This window comes from Pipistrellus hanaki (genome assembly GCF_964339955.1).
Source record: "Pipistrellus hanaki genome assembly, chromosome: 14".
NCBI lineage: Eukaryota > Metazoa > Chordata > Mammalia > Chiroptera > Vespertilionidae > Pipistrellus > Pipistrellus hanaki.
The window spans coordinates 32,883,788-32,900,734 of record NC_140516.1 but is presented as its reverse complement, the minus strand read 5'-3'; the positions used below and the strand labels follow the sequence as shown (position 1 = coordinate 32,900,734).

Sequence of the window (16,947 nt, the reverse complement as noted above, 5' to 3'; positions counted from 1 at the left end):
GGACCACACTCAGTGTTTTCCAGAGTGCATTCTGAAGAACACTTGTCCCATCAACACTGGTCTCTTGAGAGGAACACCGACAAAGGGTTTGCTCATGATAATAATCGTGTCCTTTATTGAGCACGGCCTCTGTGCCATTTATACCTATTTTCTTCTTTAATTAAAGGCTCCATAGCCAAGCACATTTGGGGAAAATTGATATAATTCTGACAGGTCTTGCAGTAAGTAAATTGAGTAACATTGTTTAACCCAGCATATTACATATCTGGTTTGGAATTACACTTGTGAAAATTTTGTGTAGAATTACTGTTCCGTGAAACTCACGCAAAGAATAGGCCTCTTCCCAGGAAAGACTTAGGCCTCTTGTACTTGTATGTGTACCTTCCTCTCAAGAGCCTCGGTGACCAGCATGCCAGTAACAACATCCTTGTCCTCGTACCGTGGAGCTGGAAACACACACCGGACGAAATCGTGTGGCTGCAGAGCATGATTGCTTAAGGCTGTGAACCCGGAAGATATAAAATAGCTGAAGACAGTGCCAGTTTCATTGTGAAGCCATCTTCTTGAACTTTTATAACGGCTAGGTCTGTTAGGTGTAAGAATGCATTGAAAATGGGTAGAATACGCTTGGAAAGAAGAGAGAGGTTAATCGCTCACAAATAAACATGCACTGTCACTTGTCCAGGAGACCATGAGCAAGTATGACTGGAGGGTAGAAGCCTGGAGGGCAGGGAGCCTTGCAGGCACACGACGTCACTGCAAGGGGAAAAGTACATAGTATATGGCCTTTGGGTTAGATGAATGTGGGTTTCATTCCTGAGTTGACTTGACTCTTCTGATCCTTCCTTTCCTTGTCTCTAAAGTAGGTGTGGTTTTGACAGCATAATGGTTTTAGAGAAGTTAAGTGTAGCCATGTGTGCAGAGTGCCTGGCACAGTAGTGCAGTGTGGGCGCTCAAAAGTCCTCGTTTGTTTCTTTCAAAAGGGACTCATCTGCCACGCTTACCCTCTCTAAGTAGTGTGGAAGCACCAGCAGTAATGGTGAGTGCTGGGTACTTGGTGGCATCAGAAATTTACACTGAATGGGCCCAAGTCTTGGGACCAGACACACTGTATGCCCATGCCCACAGGAGGTAGTCTTCGGTTTAGTGAGGGGAGTGAACTGGGAGCTAGAAGGGCAGCTGCTGGACACCCATGTCTGTCCCTCAGGGAAGCCTTTGTTCACTCACTGTGCGGCACTGAGCACTCGGGAAGAGCTAGGCATTGTGCCGGACCAGTGGGAAGCATGCAGAGCCGTGGGCTCAGCCTTAGAGGCCACTAGAGGAAGAGAGACAGGTGAGTAGTAAGTGCAGTGAGGAACCACAGGTGCAATGATAGACGTTTCATAGGAGTCGTTGGGCTGGGGAAGGCAGGGACAGGGGCTCACAGGGCCACGAGGTCAGGTGTTCCCGCAGGAGTCGGGAACGCCTTTAGAGGAAAGGCATTCTGTTGAGTCTGCCGCTTAGAAGTACAGTCATTAATCATAGCATTTAATTAAGCATGGATTCATGAAGTCAAGCATAAAGCAAGGATATGCGTAGCCATTTGGGGGGCACAGTTCATGCATGCTCTGTTTTTGCACTGGGCGCCCTCATGAGACGGTATACAGAGTGCTGGTTGAATGGTTCACCAGTAACCGAAGGTCCTGGAGGGGCTGTGAGCCTGTGGTTTCCATGCATTCGGCAGGCTGTGCAGCTTGGTGCAGCTGGCAGGGCTTTCTTTCCTTTTTGTCCTTGGGCTGTTTCTGACCTTGATGGTGGACCGGGAGCATTCTGGGAAGGCGTGAGAGAATTCCCATGTTACTTCTGTGACTTCTCGGGAGATACCTGGCTCTGAGGAGGCTCTAGGGAACCTTGAGCGATAGTCATTTTGGTCAGTGACATACCTAATGATGTTTTGTTCAATGACAGACCACATAGACAGCAGCAATCCCACAAATTATCATGGAGCAGAAAATTCTTATCCATTAGCGATGTCTTAGCTGTCATAGCATCATAGCCCAACACATTACTAACCTGTTTGTGGGGATGCTGGTGTCCACAAGCTACTGTGCTGCCAGCCCTATGGAAAAGCACAGCACAGACAGTCACAGGAGGCGGCTGTGTAAGGGCACTCTGTGATGTTCCCCACACATTTCTCAGAACATGCTCCTGTCATTGAGCAACGCAGGACTGTCCTTCTATCTAAGGCCTGGGAGAAATGGTCTGAGGGTATGACTTGTGGCTTCATGCTTTAAGGCCCGATGGAGTTCTGAATGGAGGCCCCAGAGCTGCCCCGGGTATTTTATCTTATCGAGGCCAATGACTCTGACCCGCTCTTGGGTTCCTTTCTGGCCACATCCCCCAGAACCGTGGTCGGCAAACTGACAAAATACCACGGCCTGGGCGAGTCTATTTTATTTATTTATTTAGTTAATTAGTTAGTTAGTTAGTTTTTTAATATATTTTATTGATTTTTTACAGAGAGGAAGGAAGAGAGATAGAGAGCCAGAAACGTCGATGAGAGAGAAACATCGACCAGCTGCCTCCTGCACACCAAAGTACATGCCCGTGACCGGAATCGAACCTGGGACCTTTCAGTCCGCAGACCGACGCTCTACCACTGAGCCAAACCGGTTTCGGCTGGGCGAGTCTATTTTAAAGAAGTGGCATTAGAAGAAGTTTAAGTTTAAAACATGTGGCTCTCCACAGAAATTTCAGTCGTTGTACTGTTGATATTTGGCTCTGCTGACTAGTGAGTTTGCCGATCCCTGCCCCAGAAGATACAGGGAAGGGTCTCCTTCTCTTCTCCATTGGTTGGAGGGCAGCACTTGGGGATAATGGGCAGCATCCAAACTCCTAGAAACGGACTGACCTTTTTGTTAGGGAGCCATGTGGCACAAGTTAGGTTGAAGTGAGATGTCAAATATGAATGCGCTTTGAAGAGTCCAAACCACAGTTATTGCTGTGTGGCTGCTAGTTCTGGTGGTCAGCATTAATAAAACAACCCCTGGTGCCGTGGAAGAGAGAAAGATGCCTCACCGACCACACACTGGTTTATTTGTGGGGCACTCCAGTCATTCTGTGAGGCCCGCGGGGCTTAAAATAGGATTGCTGACAACTGGAGCGGGCCCGAGTTCACTGCCTCTGCAGCTGAGCCGCCGCAGCTGCGCGTCAGCGGGCCCGGGTTTCGCTGACTCATCCTGGCTGTCAGAGGAGCCGGGATGCTGAGGCTTGCTGGGGCAGAGCGGTCCTGATAGTTCTGCAGCCTTGTTTTTCTGATTCACGTAGAGTGAAAGGATTGTAGGATCAGGCAGCGAAAAATGGAGACTTTTTCCTGAAGAGAGCTTGAGCAGGCGTTTGAAGGTGTTGAAAAGAGGACAAAGGAAACGGGGCCGGGGTCTTAGCCCTGTGCTTTATGGGAAGCCACGCATGGCGGCGAGGCTGTTTGGGGTGGGGTGGCTTCCCGCCAGATTGCACTGTGGACTCGGAATAGCTGGGCTGCTTTTTGGAGCGGCCTTGCGATGAGCAGATGAAAAGGAGGCACTGAGCACGGGACGTTCACGTGACTGCTGTTTTCAGTCCAAGGAGATGGCCAGGCAAGGAGGAAAGACAGGGCGAGACATTCAGAATGAGCTCAAGGGAGCTCCTTATTGGCAGATGAATATCTACATTCTAAATAGTGCTCTAAACTGAGAGAATTCTAGGGCTGTAGGGAGGCTTAGTCGTGTTCAGAAACCTGAAGCCCTGAGGTTTGTATTAAAAACCATCCTTACTGCCCTGGCTGGGTGGCTGTTGGCTAGAACATCATCCTGTATACCAAAAGGTTTCAGGTTCGATTCCTAGCCAGGACACGTAGCTAGCTTGTGGGTTTGACCGGAGGCAACCAATTGTGGTTTCTATCTCTCTCTAAAAAATCAATTTAAAACAATATCCTCTGGTGAGGATTAAAAAAAAATAAAATAAAATAAAAAACTGATTTTTCTAAAACTCAGAACCTGTTATTAAAAATATAACAAAATGCATTTTGTATTTGATTATAACATAGACTTCTGAAATCTTCAATAAAATTTTCTTTTGGGGAAATGATGTTATGCTTCCTGTCAAAATAAGTGACCCATATTGCATTTCTCAAGTTTTTTTCTGTAGCACGTGGCCTAATCTTACCCCTATGAATAATGACTTTTAGTTGTAAAACTAAGATGAAACTTGAGTTTCTAAATAGCATGATAACTAGGTATTTTATCCTACTAAGTATTTTTCTAGAAAAAATTGTCAACATCTCTTTTGTGTAGTTTAGTCAGAAAACTCTCAATTCTTTGAACAGCTATCTCTTATTCAAGTTTATTATACATGCTTAAAAAAACACACAAAACAACATCCCTTTATTATATTTTTTTAATATATTTCATTGATTTTTTTTACAGAGAGGAAGAGAGAGGGATAGAGAGTTAGAAACATCAATGAGAGAGAGTCATTGATCAGCTACCTCTTGCACACCTCTTACTGGGGATGTGCCCGCAACCCAGGTACATGCCCTTGACCGGAATCGAACCTGGGACCTTTCAGTCCGCAGGCTGATGCTCTACCCACTGAGCCAAACCGGTTTCGGCGACAACATCCCTTTAAAGGAAAGCCGTTGTGTGTTGTCTCTCAGGAGTGCTTATGAGCACAGCTCTCCATGGCGAGCTGTGTGGGAGCTAAGCCTTTCCAGCCACAGCACAGACCGGCCTGCAGGTCCCTGGGCTTAGCCTGCACCGTGAGGTGAACGTTTGAATTCGTTCCCAGCATCTTGAAGCTTCACCTAAAAATCCAGCTACTCTTGAAAAATGGGCATGTCTGACAGCACATTTGCAAATGATAACTACTTTGCTGGAGCTGAGAAGTGTCTGCTTCCTTTCAAAGGAGTGATTTAAAAATAAATTTAAAAAAAGAAAACTTTTTAAAGGGAGTGATTTATTCAGTGTGTCACTGACTGCCTGCATTGCCTGGTGGCCTGACACGGGTATGCCACCTGCCCAGCCCTGCAGACCCGGGTTTTGTGTGACCCGTGGCACGCTGAAGAGCTGGAGGGGCGGGGGGGCGGGGGGGGGGGGCGGTACTTACCCTTCATGAGCAAGTGTGGTCAGGTTTCTCCAGGAAGGAGAATCCGCTCTAGAGTCAATGTCAGGCTCATTACGAGAACCTCCGCCATTTCTGTGACATCCGTGTATTTGTCCTCGGAGTGTTGAGCCTTTTCCTGCCCGGAGTGTAGCCTGCAATAGCCTGTTTGACAACACACACACGCACACGGACCCCGTCTATGTAAAACCTGTGTTACTCTGGTAAATGTTTATCGAAATAGGACAGAATTCTAATTTTACCCATTCTCAAAACTAATTATTAAGGACACAAAGGTAATAATAATAAAATTTTTTAAAAAAGCTGTTGTTCCATTTATGTTTCACCCCTTTCTACAAAATATTTGAGTCGAGCTTACAAAGTATGGCATTTAAAAAATAGAGAAACATGGGGGTGAAAAATACATGAAAGGAGCAGAAAACATATTCAAAGAGTGAGTCGGAAAGAAAAAAGACATGGCTGTCAGGCCCTGAGAATAAGCCCCGGTGGCGGGGAACACGCCTTGTGTGAGAGAGGACCTGTATGTCAGAGACACCAGAGTGTGAACGGAGCGCCTGGGTGCAGACGGGACCACAGGCCCCCCTCGGGCCTGGCGTGCAGAGAGCCGAGGCCGGCCTGCGCGGGCATCGCTCTGACTTGGCAGCGGTGCGAGCTCCCAGGAGCTGCCTTCCGGTGTCAGGCAGGGGGGTGTGGGTTTTATGAACGGGGTTAATTATTCCTGTCTCCCGAGACCTCCCCCTGTATTTTTACCTACGCTATAATGCCAAGAATAGGGAAGCGGAGTGGGTCGTGTGTGATGAAATGAGGTGAGGGCGGGAGGAGGGCGCAGTCAGGGAGCTCTGGGCGAGAAGGTGTGAGGCCCGCACAGCTCTCGGGGCAGCGGTGACCTGGCGCTGGCATGGCAGACTGCGCCTTCTGTCCCCGGGGTGAATGAAGCGAGAGCAGTGTGGGTACTTACTGCACAGGGTACTTACTGATCACTTTGCTTCCATTGGTGAAGCAAAGTGATCCAGGATCAAACTGAATTGCCGGAAAGTTATTGGAGGACAGGTCCCGAAGCTGCCTTAACTACGTTATTAGGGATAAGACTAAACGGAGAGACGGCTCTGTGTAGAAAAAGATGCATCCTACTTTTGTTTTGTTTTGTTGGTGACGTTAGAATTGTTATTACAGTGTCTGGAAATTGAGTTTAAAATTGAAAATTAATAATGGGAGCTCATGAAGGCATTTTTTTTTTTTTTTTTTTTTGGTTTTTATTTTTATTTAAAAAATTTCCTCCCCAATGTGATATAGGTAGAGCAAGGCCTGTTCACAGAATTGCAAATGGGGGAAATGGAGACTTTCTGGCTTCTGGCTGACCAGTGAAGGGAACAGGGTCATCAAAGGCAAAATGTTAGGTGGGAGTGGATTTTGTAGCAATCATAAGGACCGCGTAGACTGTTCCTGAGCAGTGCCAGTTTTAGAGTTGACATTCAACGTGTTTTGAAAGTGTAATCGGCAGATTTTACTACCTTTCACACGGGTGTCCTCCTAGGCATAAGCCAAACCACGTAAGACATGTTCTTATGCCTTTCGTTGCATTAACTGTTGACAGTCAAGCATCGGCGGGAACTGAAGAATTCTGTTGATGCTAAGGAAATGAAAATGCAGCCATTTTGTGTCCTTGTCCTAATCCAGGGGTCCTCAAACTTTTTAAAGTGGGGGCCAGATCACGGTCCCTCAGAGAGCTGGAGGGCCGGACTATATGAACTACTAATTCCTACTGTAACACCTCGGCTGCGCTCACTGCCCAAAAAACCTGGCGGGCAGGATCAGACTCCCCTGGGGGCTGCATGTGGCCCGAGGGCCATAGTTTGAAGACCCCTGTTAATCTATGAGAGGGGAGGTGAGGCATGTTCCTGAAGGACACCCCGGTTTCTACACCCAGACCCCCTCCTAAACACACGTGACTGGTCCTTTTTTCAGGCAGTGCCGAACTCACCTTTCAGTGTGGGAGGGCTTTTTTTGTGGTTTTGTTCTAAGCTCTTCTTTGATAATTCAGTTATGGATGGAAAGGACTATATTTTAAGGTTCAAATTCTGATGCAATACCTTTTTTTTTTTTTTTTTTATCATTTGATAAAACAGTACAAACAATGGACAGGAAGTTGGTTTCCCAGCCAAGAGACATAACAAATAGAAAGAGCTATGTCACGAAGGTTCCTTTTTTCTACTCTGTGAATCCACTTCAGTTTCTAGGCTTGCCTTTATTTACCCGGGCTTGTTTAGAAAAATCAGATAAATCCAAAGTAGGTAACTGCACTATTTGATATTCCTGGTGATTCCGTGCTAACTTGGTGAGTGTTAATCCATGTGAAATCCTATTGCTGAGAGATCAATGTTTTAATTTTAGGGGGTGATGAGAATTTAAAAGCCAGACATACAGATAAGTTTTAGAAAAATATTTCTAATGTTTCCAGCGCCTTCCTTCAGGTGAGCGCTTACAGAGCTAAGAGCTGCACTGTGACAGGTTATACAGAGTCTGTCTTTTGCTGACATGGGTCTGATCCAAAGCCCAGAATCTCTCTCTAAAAGACTGCTTTTTTTTTTTTCTTTTAAAGCCACAGATGGGTTTTTTTGTTTTTGTTTTTGAAGGTTTCATGGTATATCTCTCGAGTGTTGAGTATAGTACCTACAAGGAGATTTCCCAAGAGTTCCATCGAAAGGCGCTGAATGCAGATTGCATTACGTAATAACTGGATTTTTGTTTGGGTTGTGTGTGCTGTAAAATGCACACATCAGTGGGTTTGTCTTTAGTCACCTTATTCTCCTTTGGGGTTGATGGAAATGAAGTAAGGACCAAGTAAACGACTTTTTTTCAGGTGCAAATCCGACCGTGGAACCTAAGTGACAGTGACTTTGTAATGGATGGTTCTCAGCCTCTGGACCCCAGAAAAACTATCTTTGTTGGGGGAGTTCCACGACCCCTTCGAGCTGGTGAGTGGAAATAGTAAACACCACAACAACAACAACAACCAACAACAACCACAAAATCCCCAATGCGTTAGTCTTCAGTATTCCCGAGGTTTCCGGTCAGTCATACACAGCCTCAAAAAAAAAAAAAAAAAAAAAAAAAAAAAAAGGCTCTCCTGTCTGTTTCGCTGAGCTGATGCTTTCAAAATTGAATGTTTCCTCCCAGAAATGCTCTATTTCCTGATGGTGCAAGAGTGAATTTCATTAAAATGTTATTTTGAAAGGATGAATTCTATTTAGTGCTTTCCTATGCAACCACATGGTTTAAAAATAGTACCAATGCATTTGGCAGTGTGCCTTCTCCTGCCAGTTAGCATTGTCATGGATGACAGAAAGAGAAGTTACCCATATGTGCCAGGCAGCCGAGTGCCCTCAGTGACAGTCACACCACTGCTGGAAAGTGTGCCCCTGAGTGTCAGACGGAGCTCCTTCCAAGTGAAACAAGTTCCTTTTTTTTTCCTTACGCAGCTTGAAAAATGAGTTATATATGCAGGCATCTTTATGATGACTTTTTATAAAGCTTCCCTATTTTATTTTTATTTTACTTTTTTATTTCCCCGATGATGCAATCATTGTTCCTGCTGGGATGGGGCATAATTGATTGGGGCAGTGGGAGGGATGCTGAGCTGATGACATGATATATATAAACCCACACACAAGTCTAATCAGTTGGGGATCAGTGCTATTGCCAGTGGAATATAACAAAATTACTTGCAGGAACTAAGTTTTTAAAATGTTTAAAATAATTGAGTGTGTGTTTTTAAAGGAAGATGAAAAGATAGGTTACTGTTGCCACCGTAGCTGCGAAAGCACATTATCTCTGTGCTATTTGTAAGCTGGCGGACAGAGTCCGACCTAAAACAGAAACGAGAAAGCAGAGATCACCAAGGTCAAGTTGTGAGGGCCATTATGGAATGTAAAACGTGCCTACAGCTACTTGGCTCTGTGACTTTGATGGGTTCTTAATCCTGAACATCCCTCAACGTTTTTAATATGTTTATTTACATCTCAATTTCAACCTAGTCCTGAGTGATCACGTTGGGCCTGCATAAAAAAATATGTGCATTATTCCATTTTGAAGGATTTTAAAACATATTCATTGTGACTGTGGAGTTTGCAATTTTGTGGTATTTCAGAAAGTCAGATCCCTTTGGGTCTTACTTTCATTTTCCTGGAAACTCTGTGAAGGGAAGAAAGCAAAGCAGCAAAGACGCCCCGCCCCTTCCAGGTCCTGCCCTCCGAGAAGGAAGTCCTGGGAGGGCCCACTCCACAGGGAGCAGCACCAGGGGCGGTAGATGCAGCCCTTGTTTCTAAGCTGCAGATGCTTCAGAAAAGGAGATGTGGGTGGGGGCATTGTGGAATATTCCTGGCTTTTTCCAACTGGCCTTACATTTAGGAGCGGAGTGAGAGGAAAATCCCGTCTGCTGTCTTTTAACAGTGTAAATGGTCATTCATATTATTAGTAGTCTAGCTATTCTTTTTGCACCTAACTGCGAGCACATATTCATTTTAATATTCTAGCCCCTCTCTTTCCCCCCCCAGATTGGAATCTAAAGGGAAAAAAAATCCGAAAGAAAAAGCCCCATAGTTATAAAAATAACTGAACTGGCTTTAGCCTCCTGTGTCTATTTTTAAGTCACTGACACAATAGCTTATAAATTAAATTTTCTTCTTTATTATTCACCCTTTACTCTCTCTGTTTTAATCATTTGAAAGGATAGGTAAGAGCTTCTACAATATATGATTTTCCCTTTATAACTCTGTTTTCACACTTTTCTAAGATCACACTGACACCACAGGGCAGGAAATCCAAGGTGCTAGATTATATTCTTTCTTTTAACACTCTGTGTCTGCAAGATGTTGCAAATTTATCATCAGAGGTGGGATTTTGTGTTCCCCACCTAGATGCTATCCCCTTTCTAAGTCTTTTTTAAGTTATTTTTTAAGGTAAGCTAAAATTTGTGTCTTTACGTTTTATTTCTGCAGTTAATGTGGCTAGTAACCCACAGTCCCTTTCTCTGATGGAAGTGTCCATCCATGCCAGCACCTCCTATAACTGTAGCGAAGTTATGGTTTCTAGATGGCTCAGTCATCTCTGTTGGCATCTTAGAATGGAATCTCGGTCTTCACAGATTCCATCTGAGTTCCTGTCTATCCAAGACTTCCATATTGGATGCCATGAATCTGAACAAAGAGATCTGACGTCTGCAGCTTTTGCTCATGTGCAGAGAATCGGGCTTCTTTGAAGCACACTGAGCTCCGTGGGCTAGTGTGTGCCCTGGAAGAGAGGGCTGATTTTGAAGGAATTCGTTTGACTTCACTAGGCCATGTTCAGCTGGACAGTGTTCTTGCTCAAGTGCAGTTCGCTTGGACAAGAATGTTTATTGAGCATTCCACTGTGTTGGTGACGCTGAGTGAGTGCAGGCCGTGCCAAACCAAATGAACATCTCTCTGTCCCGTTAACGGTCATCATCTGCAGAGCAGCTGATTTCAGGACAGAAGGCGAGAAATGTGTCCATAGAATGCTAAGAAACTCAATGAAGTGATGCTAAGTTATGCCCTTTAACATAATGTTTCTCAAAGTTGGTTTTTAAATACTTCAGGCCATTTTTTTAAATTTTATTTCCAGAGGGCATTGTGGTTATGGAATTTTGAAGAGTCTCAGACCTGTTTCAGATCCTCTATGCAGGGTGACCCCAGACCAGAGATGGGTGACAGTATTCAGCAAGTGAAATTTTAGGTGTCCAGATTGATTTTTCACCTTATCCTGCACCAAAAATGGTCCTTTAACATGGAATGGAGACTAAAATGTTATCACTCAGGAATTATTCCTTTGGCTCTTGTGAAGCTATTTTATCTTAGATATTTCTCTTAAGACAAGATCATTGTCACTAATAAATTAATACAGATAGTCCTTACCCCACTGGACAGAAATACACAAACCCTTCTAAAGAAACCAGGCACCCTGTTTTAAGCAGTATTAGCCTGAGTTTAGCTTTCTCTTCCTGGTCATTTAACAAACCTTCCTTTTTATAAATTCATATGTGTGTGTGTGTGTGTGTGTGTGTGTGTGTGTGTGTGTGGCGGGGGGGGAAGAAGGGGGCTCACAGACCCAGATAAATGAAAATGGGAAAATATCAGTGGAAAAACCTAGATGCATTTACCAAAAGCTAGATTGGCTGTTGGTTTCTTTAGTCCAAGCAATACACATTCCTACCGTCTCCTCTCCCTCCCTCCCATCCCTCCTTTGTTGGTGGCAAGCCAAGGACAGCTTGCCTGAAGTCTCCTGGTGTTTATCAGCTCCTGTTCTCCTTCCACTCCCCCCTCTCCTCACCCCCAGGCCAGGGAAGGCTATAGGTAGACTCACCATGCCACCATGTGGCTGAAACGTACATCCTTCTTCAGAGGGAGCACAGGGAAAGAGGTAGCTAGTCTGTCTGGTTCTCCACCTGGAAGTACACAGCGTATTTTCACTTTCCGTTCCAGTAATGCAAGCAGCGGGTCTTCCTGAGTCTCCCTCAGTACAGAAATAGCCCTGTTTTGCATATCCCTATGGCCTTGGGGTCTCCCTAGAATATATCTCTCTGCTCTGAGAGGAAATAAGTGCCAGGCTTGGGGATTATGAGGAGGCTACCAGGGAAGAGGAGAGAATGAGGCATCTGGCACCTGTACACACACCTCCTCCGCTCCCCCCACCCCCCGCCACCGACACACACACACACACACACACACACACACACACACACACTTTATAAACGTGACTATTCTCTGACTCCAACTTCTTGGCTTAGATATCTCATTTGAATATCACCTCGGTGATCAAGCTTTGGGACCCAGCCCCTTCCAACTCTGGTCAGGCTCGAAAAGCCCTCCGTGCCCTCTGATTAGAGGCACATGAGCTGTCCTTCTCCTTCATGACCTCCTCGTGACAGTGCCCCAGTCCGGGTCCTGCTCACAGCTCCATCTTCAGAGATCCCATCTGCGTCCTTGGAGCCGACCTACCATTTGCTCATCCTTCTTAGTCCTTTCCTAGCGATGGCTTTGATCATTCTTTCCTGTCTGATATTCTGTGATGAATCCTAACATTCCCTTCTCTGCCTTTTTCTCCCTCTGATTGTTGAGAGCATGGATTTTCTGTAAAGGGGGGCGGGGGGAATAACTAAGGTAGATATTCAGTGATCTGTTGCATCCATCTAAAGAACATACAGCCTGAAAGAGCACTGTTTCGGACATTATGTACAGGCATTCTGAGAGTTCACATGCCGTCTTCTGATGTGCGACTCAGGAAGGAGGAATGTTGTGACCCCGCTTTTGTTGTCGTTCCACGAAGTGGTAACAGGCAGAAATCATCTTACATCATGTTTCTCAGTAGCAGGAGCTTTTTCTCTTACTGAGTCCCAAGTTCAGTACGAGTTGTCCCAGACAAACTCCAGATTTTGGCATACAGACTTGATGGACTGCATTGCCCTGAGGGTGAAGGGTTTTCTAACGTTAGTATGCATTTGTGTTCTGTCTTCCCCACCCCACAGCTGTTGTCAAACTTTGCCATATCTGGGGGCAGGTTGAGTAACGTTAGCATAAAGCCAAAGTAAGCCTGGGAAGAATTGGCGCTTATGGAGCAAAAACCGAGCCAGGTTCATGTTAAGCAAAGATTTATGAGTAGAGGCCAGAACCATCCCCGGACCAAACGGAACATCTGAGCCCTGCTCTGTGTTCAGCGGTGTGTTCAGAGCGCTCATGGATGTTTAATCCTGTGAAAATCCTGTGAGGAACTCGTAGAGATAAGGAAGCAAAGTTCAGAGGGAGTGACCGGCCAAGGCCGCTATGATTGAAAAAGCCAAGACTCAAACTCAGATCTCCAGACAACAAGTTTGGGGCTCTTTGCACAGCAGTTGAGCTTCTTTATCAAGCTAAGCTTTGAGATAGTGTCTCTGTAACAGTAGTAACAGTTACCTTGGTACCAGCTCAATTTAATCAAATTGAACACTCTCTTTCTCTGACATGGTTGGTTGTTCATATCACTTATTTGAAAATATTTCTAATTTCCCAACATCTGATGCAGAGTAAAAGCTTGTGAGCACATGTCCCCATTTAAGATGAGTGAAGTGCCCTTGTGAACCAACATGGCAGTTGTAAACCCAGAAAGTCCACCGTTAAGTTGGATCTTCCTTTCATTCCGAAGTCCAGACCTCCTCCTCCTCCTGAGGTGCTTTCTGCCTCTTTCCCCCCTGCTTTGTTCTTAGGTCCAGAGAGAAGAAATGTGGCTTCTCGATTCACAATTTACAATCTGGAAGGATGAGTGTGTTGCTATTCCCCCTTGGGAATCCTCATTCCTGCTCCTCCACATTTGGTTCTCATAGTATCTGAGACTTAACCATTGCCTGATGGCTGGCTTTCCAGTCCAACTAGAGGATAGGAACAGGACCCTGGGGTCGGATGAGGGAGTCGTCATGGTTTCCTCTCTGGTGAATTAAAGCCCCTTCCAGAACTCTGTGAAGAATCAGGAACAAATCCAAGGAACCTTAATTGGGGTTCAGATTGAATGTCAGAGGCATAGTCACCACAGCTTGGAGGATCTCAGGGGGAGGCCCTCTGCTACATACAGCTGCAGTGTTCTTGCTTCCCTCTGATGTTGGCACAGTAAAGGTCATCACAAGAGCTGTGTGTGAGCAAGACCCACAGCGGTGTTGCTGTTATAATGGAGCAGGTCGTTATGGCGTGACTTGAGTGTCTCAGGAACACAGAGCTTCTCCAAAGCGCAGCATGCCCTTGGATAGAGCTACCAGACCTGCTAATTTCCTGCCCCCGTGGTGACCAGACAGACCCTGTGAACACTTGTCTGGATAGGAAAGAAACCATAAAAAGTAGTTTGGAGATTCTTGGCTTCTTCATGGACTCTTGTCTATGCCTGCTGTCACCTCCATCTGTCTGAATCCCAGCCTCCACCTGTATACCTCACCTTCCTCAGGTTAAATGTAGATCATGTGATTCTGAGAGCCACAGTGTCCTTGGCCTCTGCAGAGGATGGTTGAGAATGAGGAGTCACTGTCACAGGCTTAGTAGGTGGTTTGCCCACACTCTCTTAAGTACGTGGAACCTTTGATCCAAGGCTCACGTTTCATGAGCAGGGTTCAGATCACAAGACATCGATAAGCCCATGCAGGTTTTAGTTGACTTCTGCCACATCCTTTCTGCCTTTCTTCTACTTTTCTCTCCTCCCAAGTACTGGAGTCAGTAGCCCTCTTCGTGGTTCAGCTTGCCCCCATCAGAGGAAGGGAATTGATATGGGCCTTCCCTACAGGAACGGATGATACTCGCTATAAAGTAGCCTTTAAAACCCAGTCTCTAAAAGCAGTTGTACATTCTGACACGTATAGGTGAACTGGTGCTTGCTTTATGAAAAAATTACTTCAGGCTGAAAACTTAAAGGCCTTGAGGAAGGCTTGCTCTGCGCTTCTATTAGTCATCTACTTAGTGGGCGGATTCAATTGCCTTCTCCCACTAAAGCTGTATTCACCCAGTGGTTATTTTTCTCAGTGATGTCGCTTTAAGTGCTAACAGAGCTACTGAAATGACATATCTCTGTGGTGTGTGAGTGTCGCCCACAGGAGGTGTGCTCTTAGTGAAGACTTGCTAGTGGAGTAAAGGACCAAAGACAAACAACAGTTCTTTGATCATCATCATTTCTTTCTTCAGGGGTGTTCACGGTGTTAGATTTTATTTTATTTTTTTATTTTTTATTTTTTTTTTTTGTCATTAAAAGAGAGATACGGGTAGCAAGAGACATAGAAAATCTTCATATTCTTTTCCTCGAAAGTTCTCTCTCTATTCACCTTGGTTGCTTCTAGCTTCTCAACAACGAATTTGCTCTTCCCTTCAGTGAGACTTCACTGGCTCAAATGTCTGCAGACTTTTTGGTGGCCAAGAAAGTGACTGTGTGTAAGCAGCTTGTACGTGGAAATGATTTATTCATAATTCTCATAAAAGCATGGTGAGTGAGGGTTTCTGTTTCCTATCAGAAGTACCTCGCTGCCAGCCACGTAAGCCATGACCCCATCTTTGGCACATGAAGGTGATTTCCCGGCAGCTAGATCTGCGAAGCAGTGGAGAGCGTCCGCTCAGGGAAGGAGCCTTCTCTGGCACCTGGGAGCCCCCCAGGATTCCTTCGGAGGCCACTGTGCTGTGGAAGAAGCTGTGGCTGAGGAACGCTCCCCGTCAGCTGGAGCTGCAGGCACACAGCCAGTGTCCCTTCTTTCTCAGTCAGACCCTTTCTCGAGTGCTTCCGAAGGGTGGAAGGCAAGTGCCTTTCAGTCCTTGCCAGCGTTCATCTCCTGGTCATCCACCAGGCTGAGGGGGCGTTTACTATCTTATTCCATTCCAGAGGAAGCCAGGTCTTTGGAAGATTTGTGTTTCATTTCCAGGCCCTGAGGTTACTTATTTTTACTAATCCCATTTGACCAGAAAGGGAAGTTCATGAATGGCTACAATGAATGAATCCTACCTTCAGTTTCTTGGCGTGTCTGTAACTGGAATAACATTAGTGAGGTAAGGAGGCCCTCCAGCCATCAGAGGTTGTTGGAATGAAGTGTAAGGACCCACTGCACCCTGGCATTCAGAGTACGTGCCCCATCATTATGGCATTGCTTGACTGTAGTCAGGGTCTACTTGAGTGCCCATCAGCAGGGTTCCCTTGGCTGGCATGACTCGCGCGTTCTGATTATAATGGGGTCATTGGGATGGCTTTCTTCCCTAAGCACATATTCTTGGACTTAGTGATTGCTAGCTTTTTTCCTCACCTTCTGAAGATTACCTGTTGGTTGTAGGTCACTCTTCCTATTAAAAATGGGCACTTAGGAAAGTCATCCATATTAGGCACTCTAGAATGGGAAGAAATTTTGAAGTTAAGAAAAAAGACAGGCCCGTTTGGTGTGTCTCAGTGGTTGAGCATCACCCTACAGACCAGGAGGTCGTGGTTCGATTCCCGGTTAGGCCTTCTTCCCAGGTTGCAGGCTCCATCCCCACTGTGGGCTATGCAGAGGCAGCCAATCAATGATCGTCTTTCATCATTGATGTTTCTACGTCTCTCTTCCTCTCCCTTCCTCTCTGAAATCAACAAAAATATGTTTAAAAAGGAAGAAAAAAAGACAGCCTTTCTGTCATAGTGACATGGCAGCTTCCTAGCACAGGAGCCCAGGAGTGCTCGGCTTTCCTTCTGCTTGTAGAGCCCGGTGGGGTTCTTGTGCCTTTCGGCCCGCCCCGGTGTCCCCTACAGATCTCTTCCTCTGCCCCCGCCCCGGGCGGTGCTGTTCTCTTCTCTCAGATCCCGGATTTCCGCGGGGCTCTGCGCTGTGACGGGCTTTGCCCCCTGGTGGTGGCCCCGATCACCATCTTTCCTCACTGCATCTCCTCTCCAAACACCACCCGTCAGCGTTTGAGGGAAGTGGGTTCATGGGTCATTCCCCAGGGTGAGGGCTAAGTCTTTTGGACTTAAACTCTGTGAGTGGCCTGAAAGGAATGGTCGTGCCTGGAGGAGGTGCTGTCTAGTATCAAGTAAACAATTACCTTCAGGCAGTTTGGGTCCAGGTAAGTAAGTGCTACATTTCTCTCCATGGTGCCTTTTTGGTGAGGATAATTTTAGAATATCACACCTTTAGATATCCTTATATTTGCATGTCTTAAATATGCAAATATAAGGATATCTATAGGAGAAATGTGACAAGGCCTGCAGACTAAACCCCTGGATTTTTAGCAGGTGCAGGATGGGTATGTTTTTACTGCCCCTGTAGCAGCCTAGTGTTTC

At 45.8% G+C, this 16,947-nt stretch overlaps 1 protein-coding gene across 7 annotated transcripts in view; it reads left to right on the top strand.

Moving 5' to 3' along the window:
* CPEB3 (cytoplasmic polyadenylation element binding protein 3) overlaps nucleotides 1-16,947 on the top strand; it is a 177,824-nt gene that overhangs the window by 140,643 nt on the left and 20,234 nt on the right. For all 7 annotated transcript variants that reach the window (XM_084904324.1, XM_084904321.1, XM_084904323.1 and 4 more), the window contains one exon: nucleotides 7,997-8,111. In XM_084904324.1, the coding sequence (XP_084760450.1) occupies nucleotides 7,997-8,111 (115 nt within the window). The remainder of the gene's footprint in view (nucleotides 1-7,996; nucleotides 8,112-16,947) is intronic.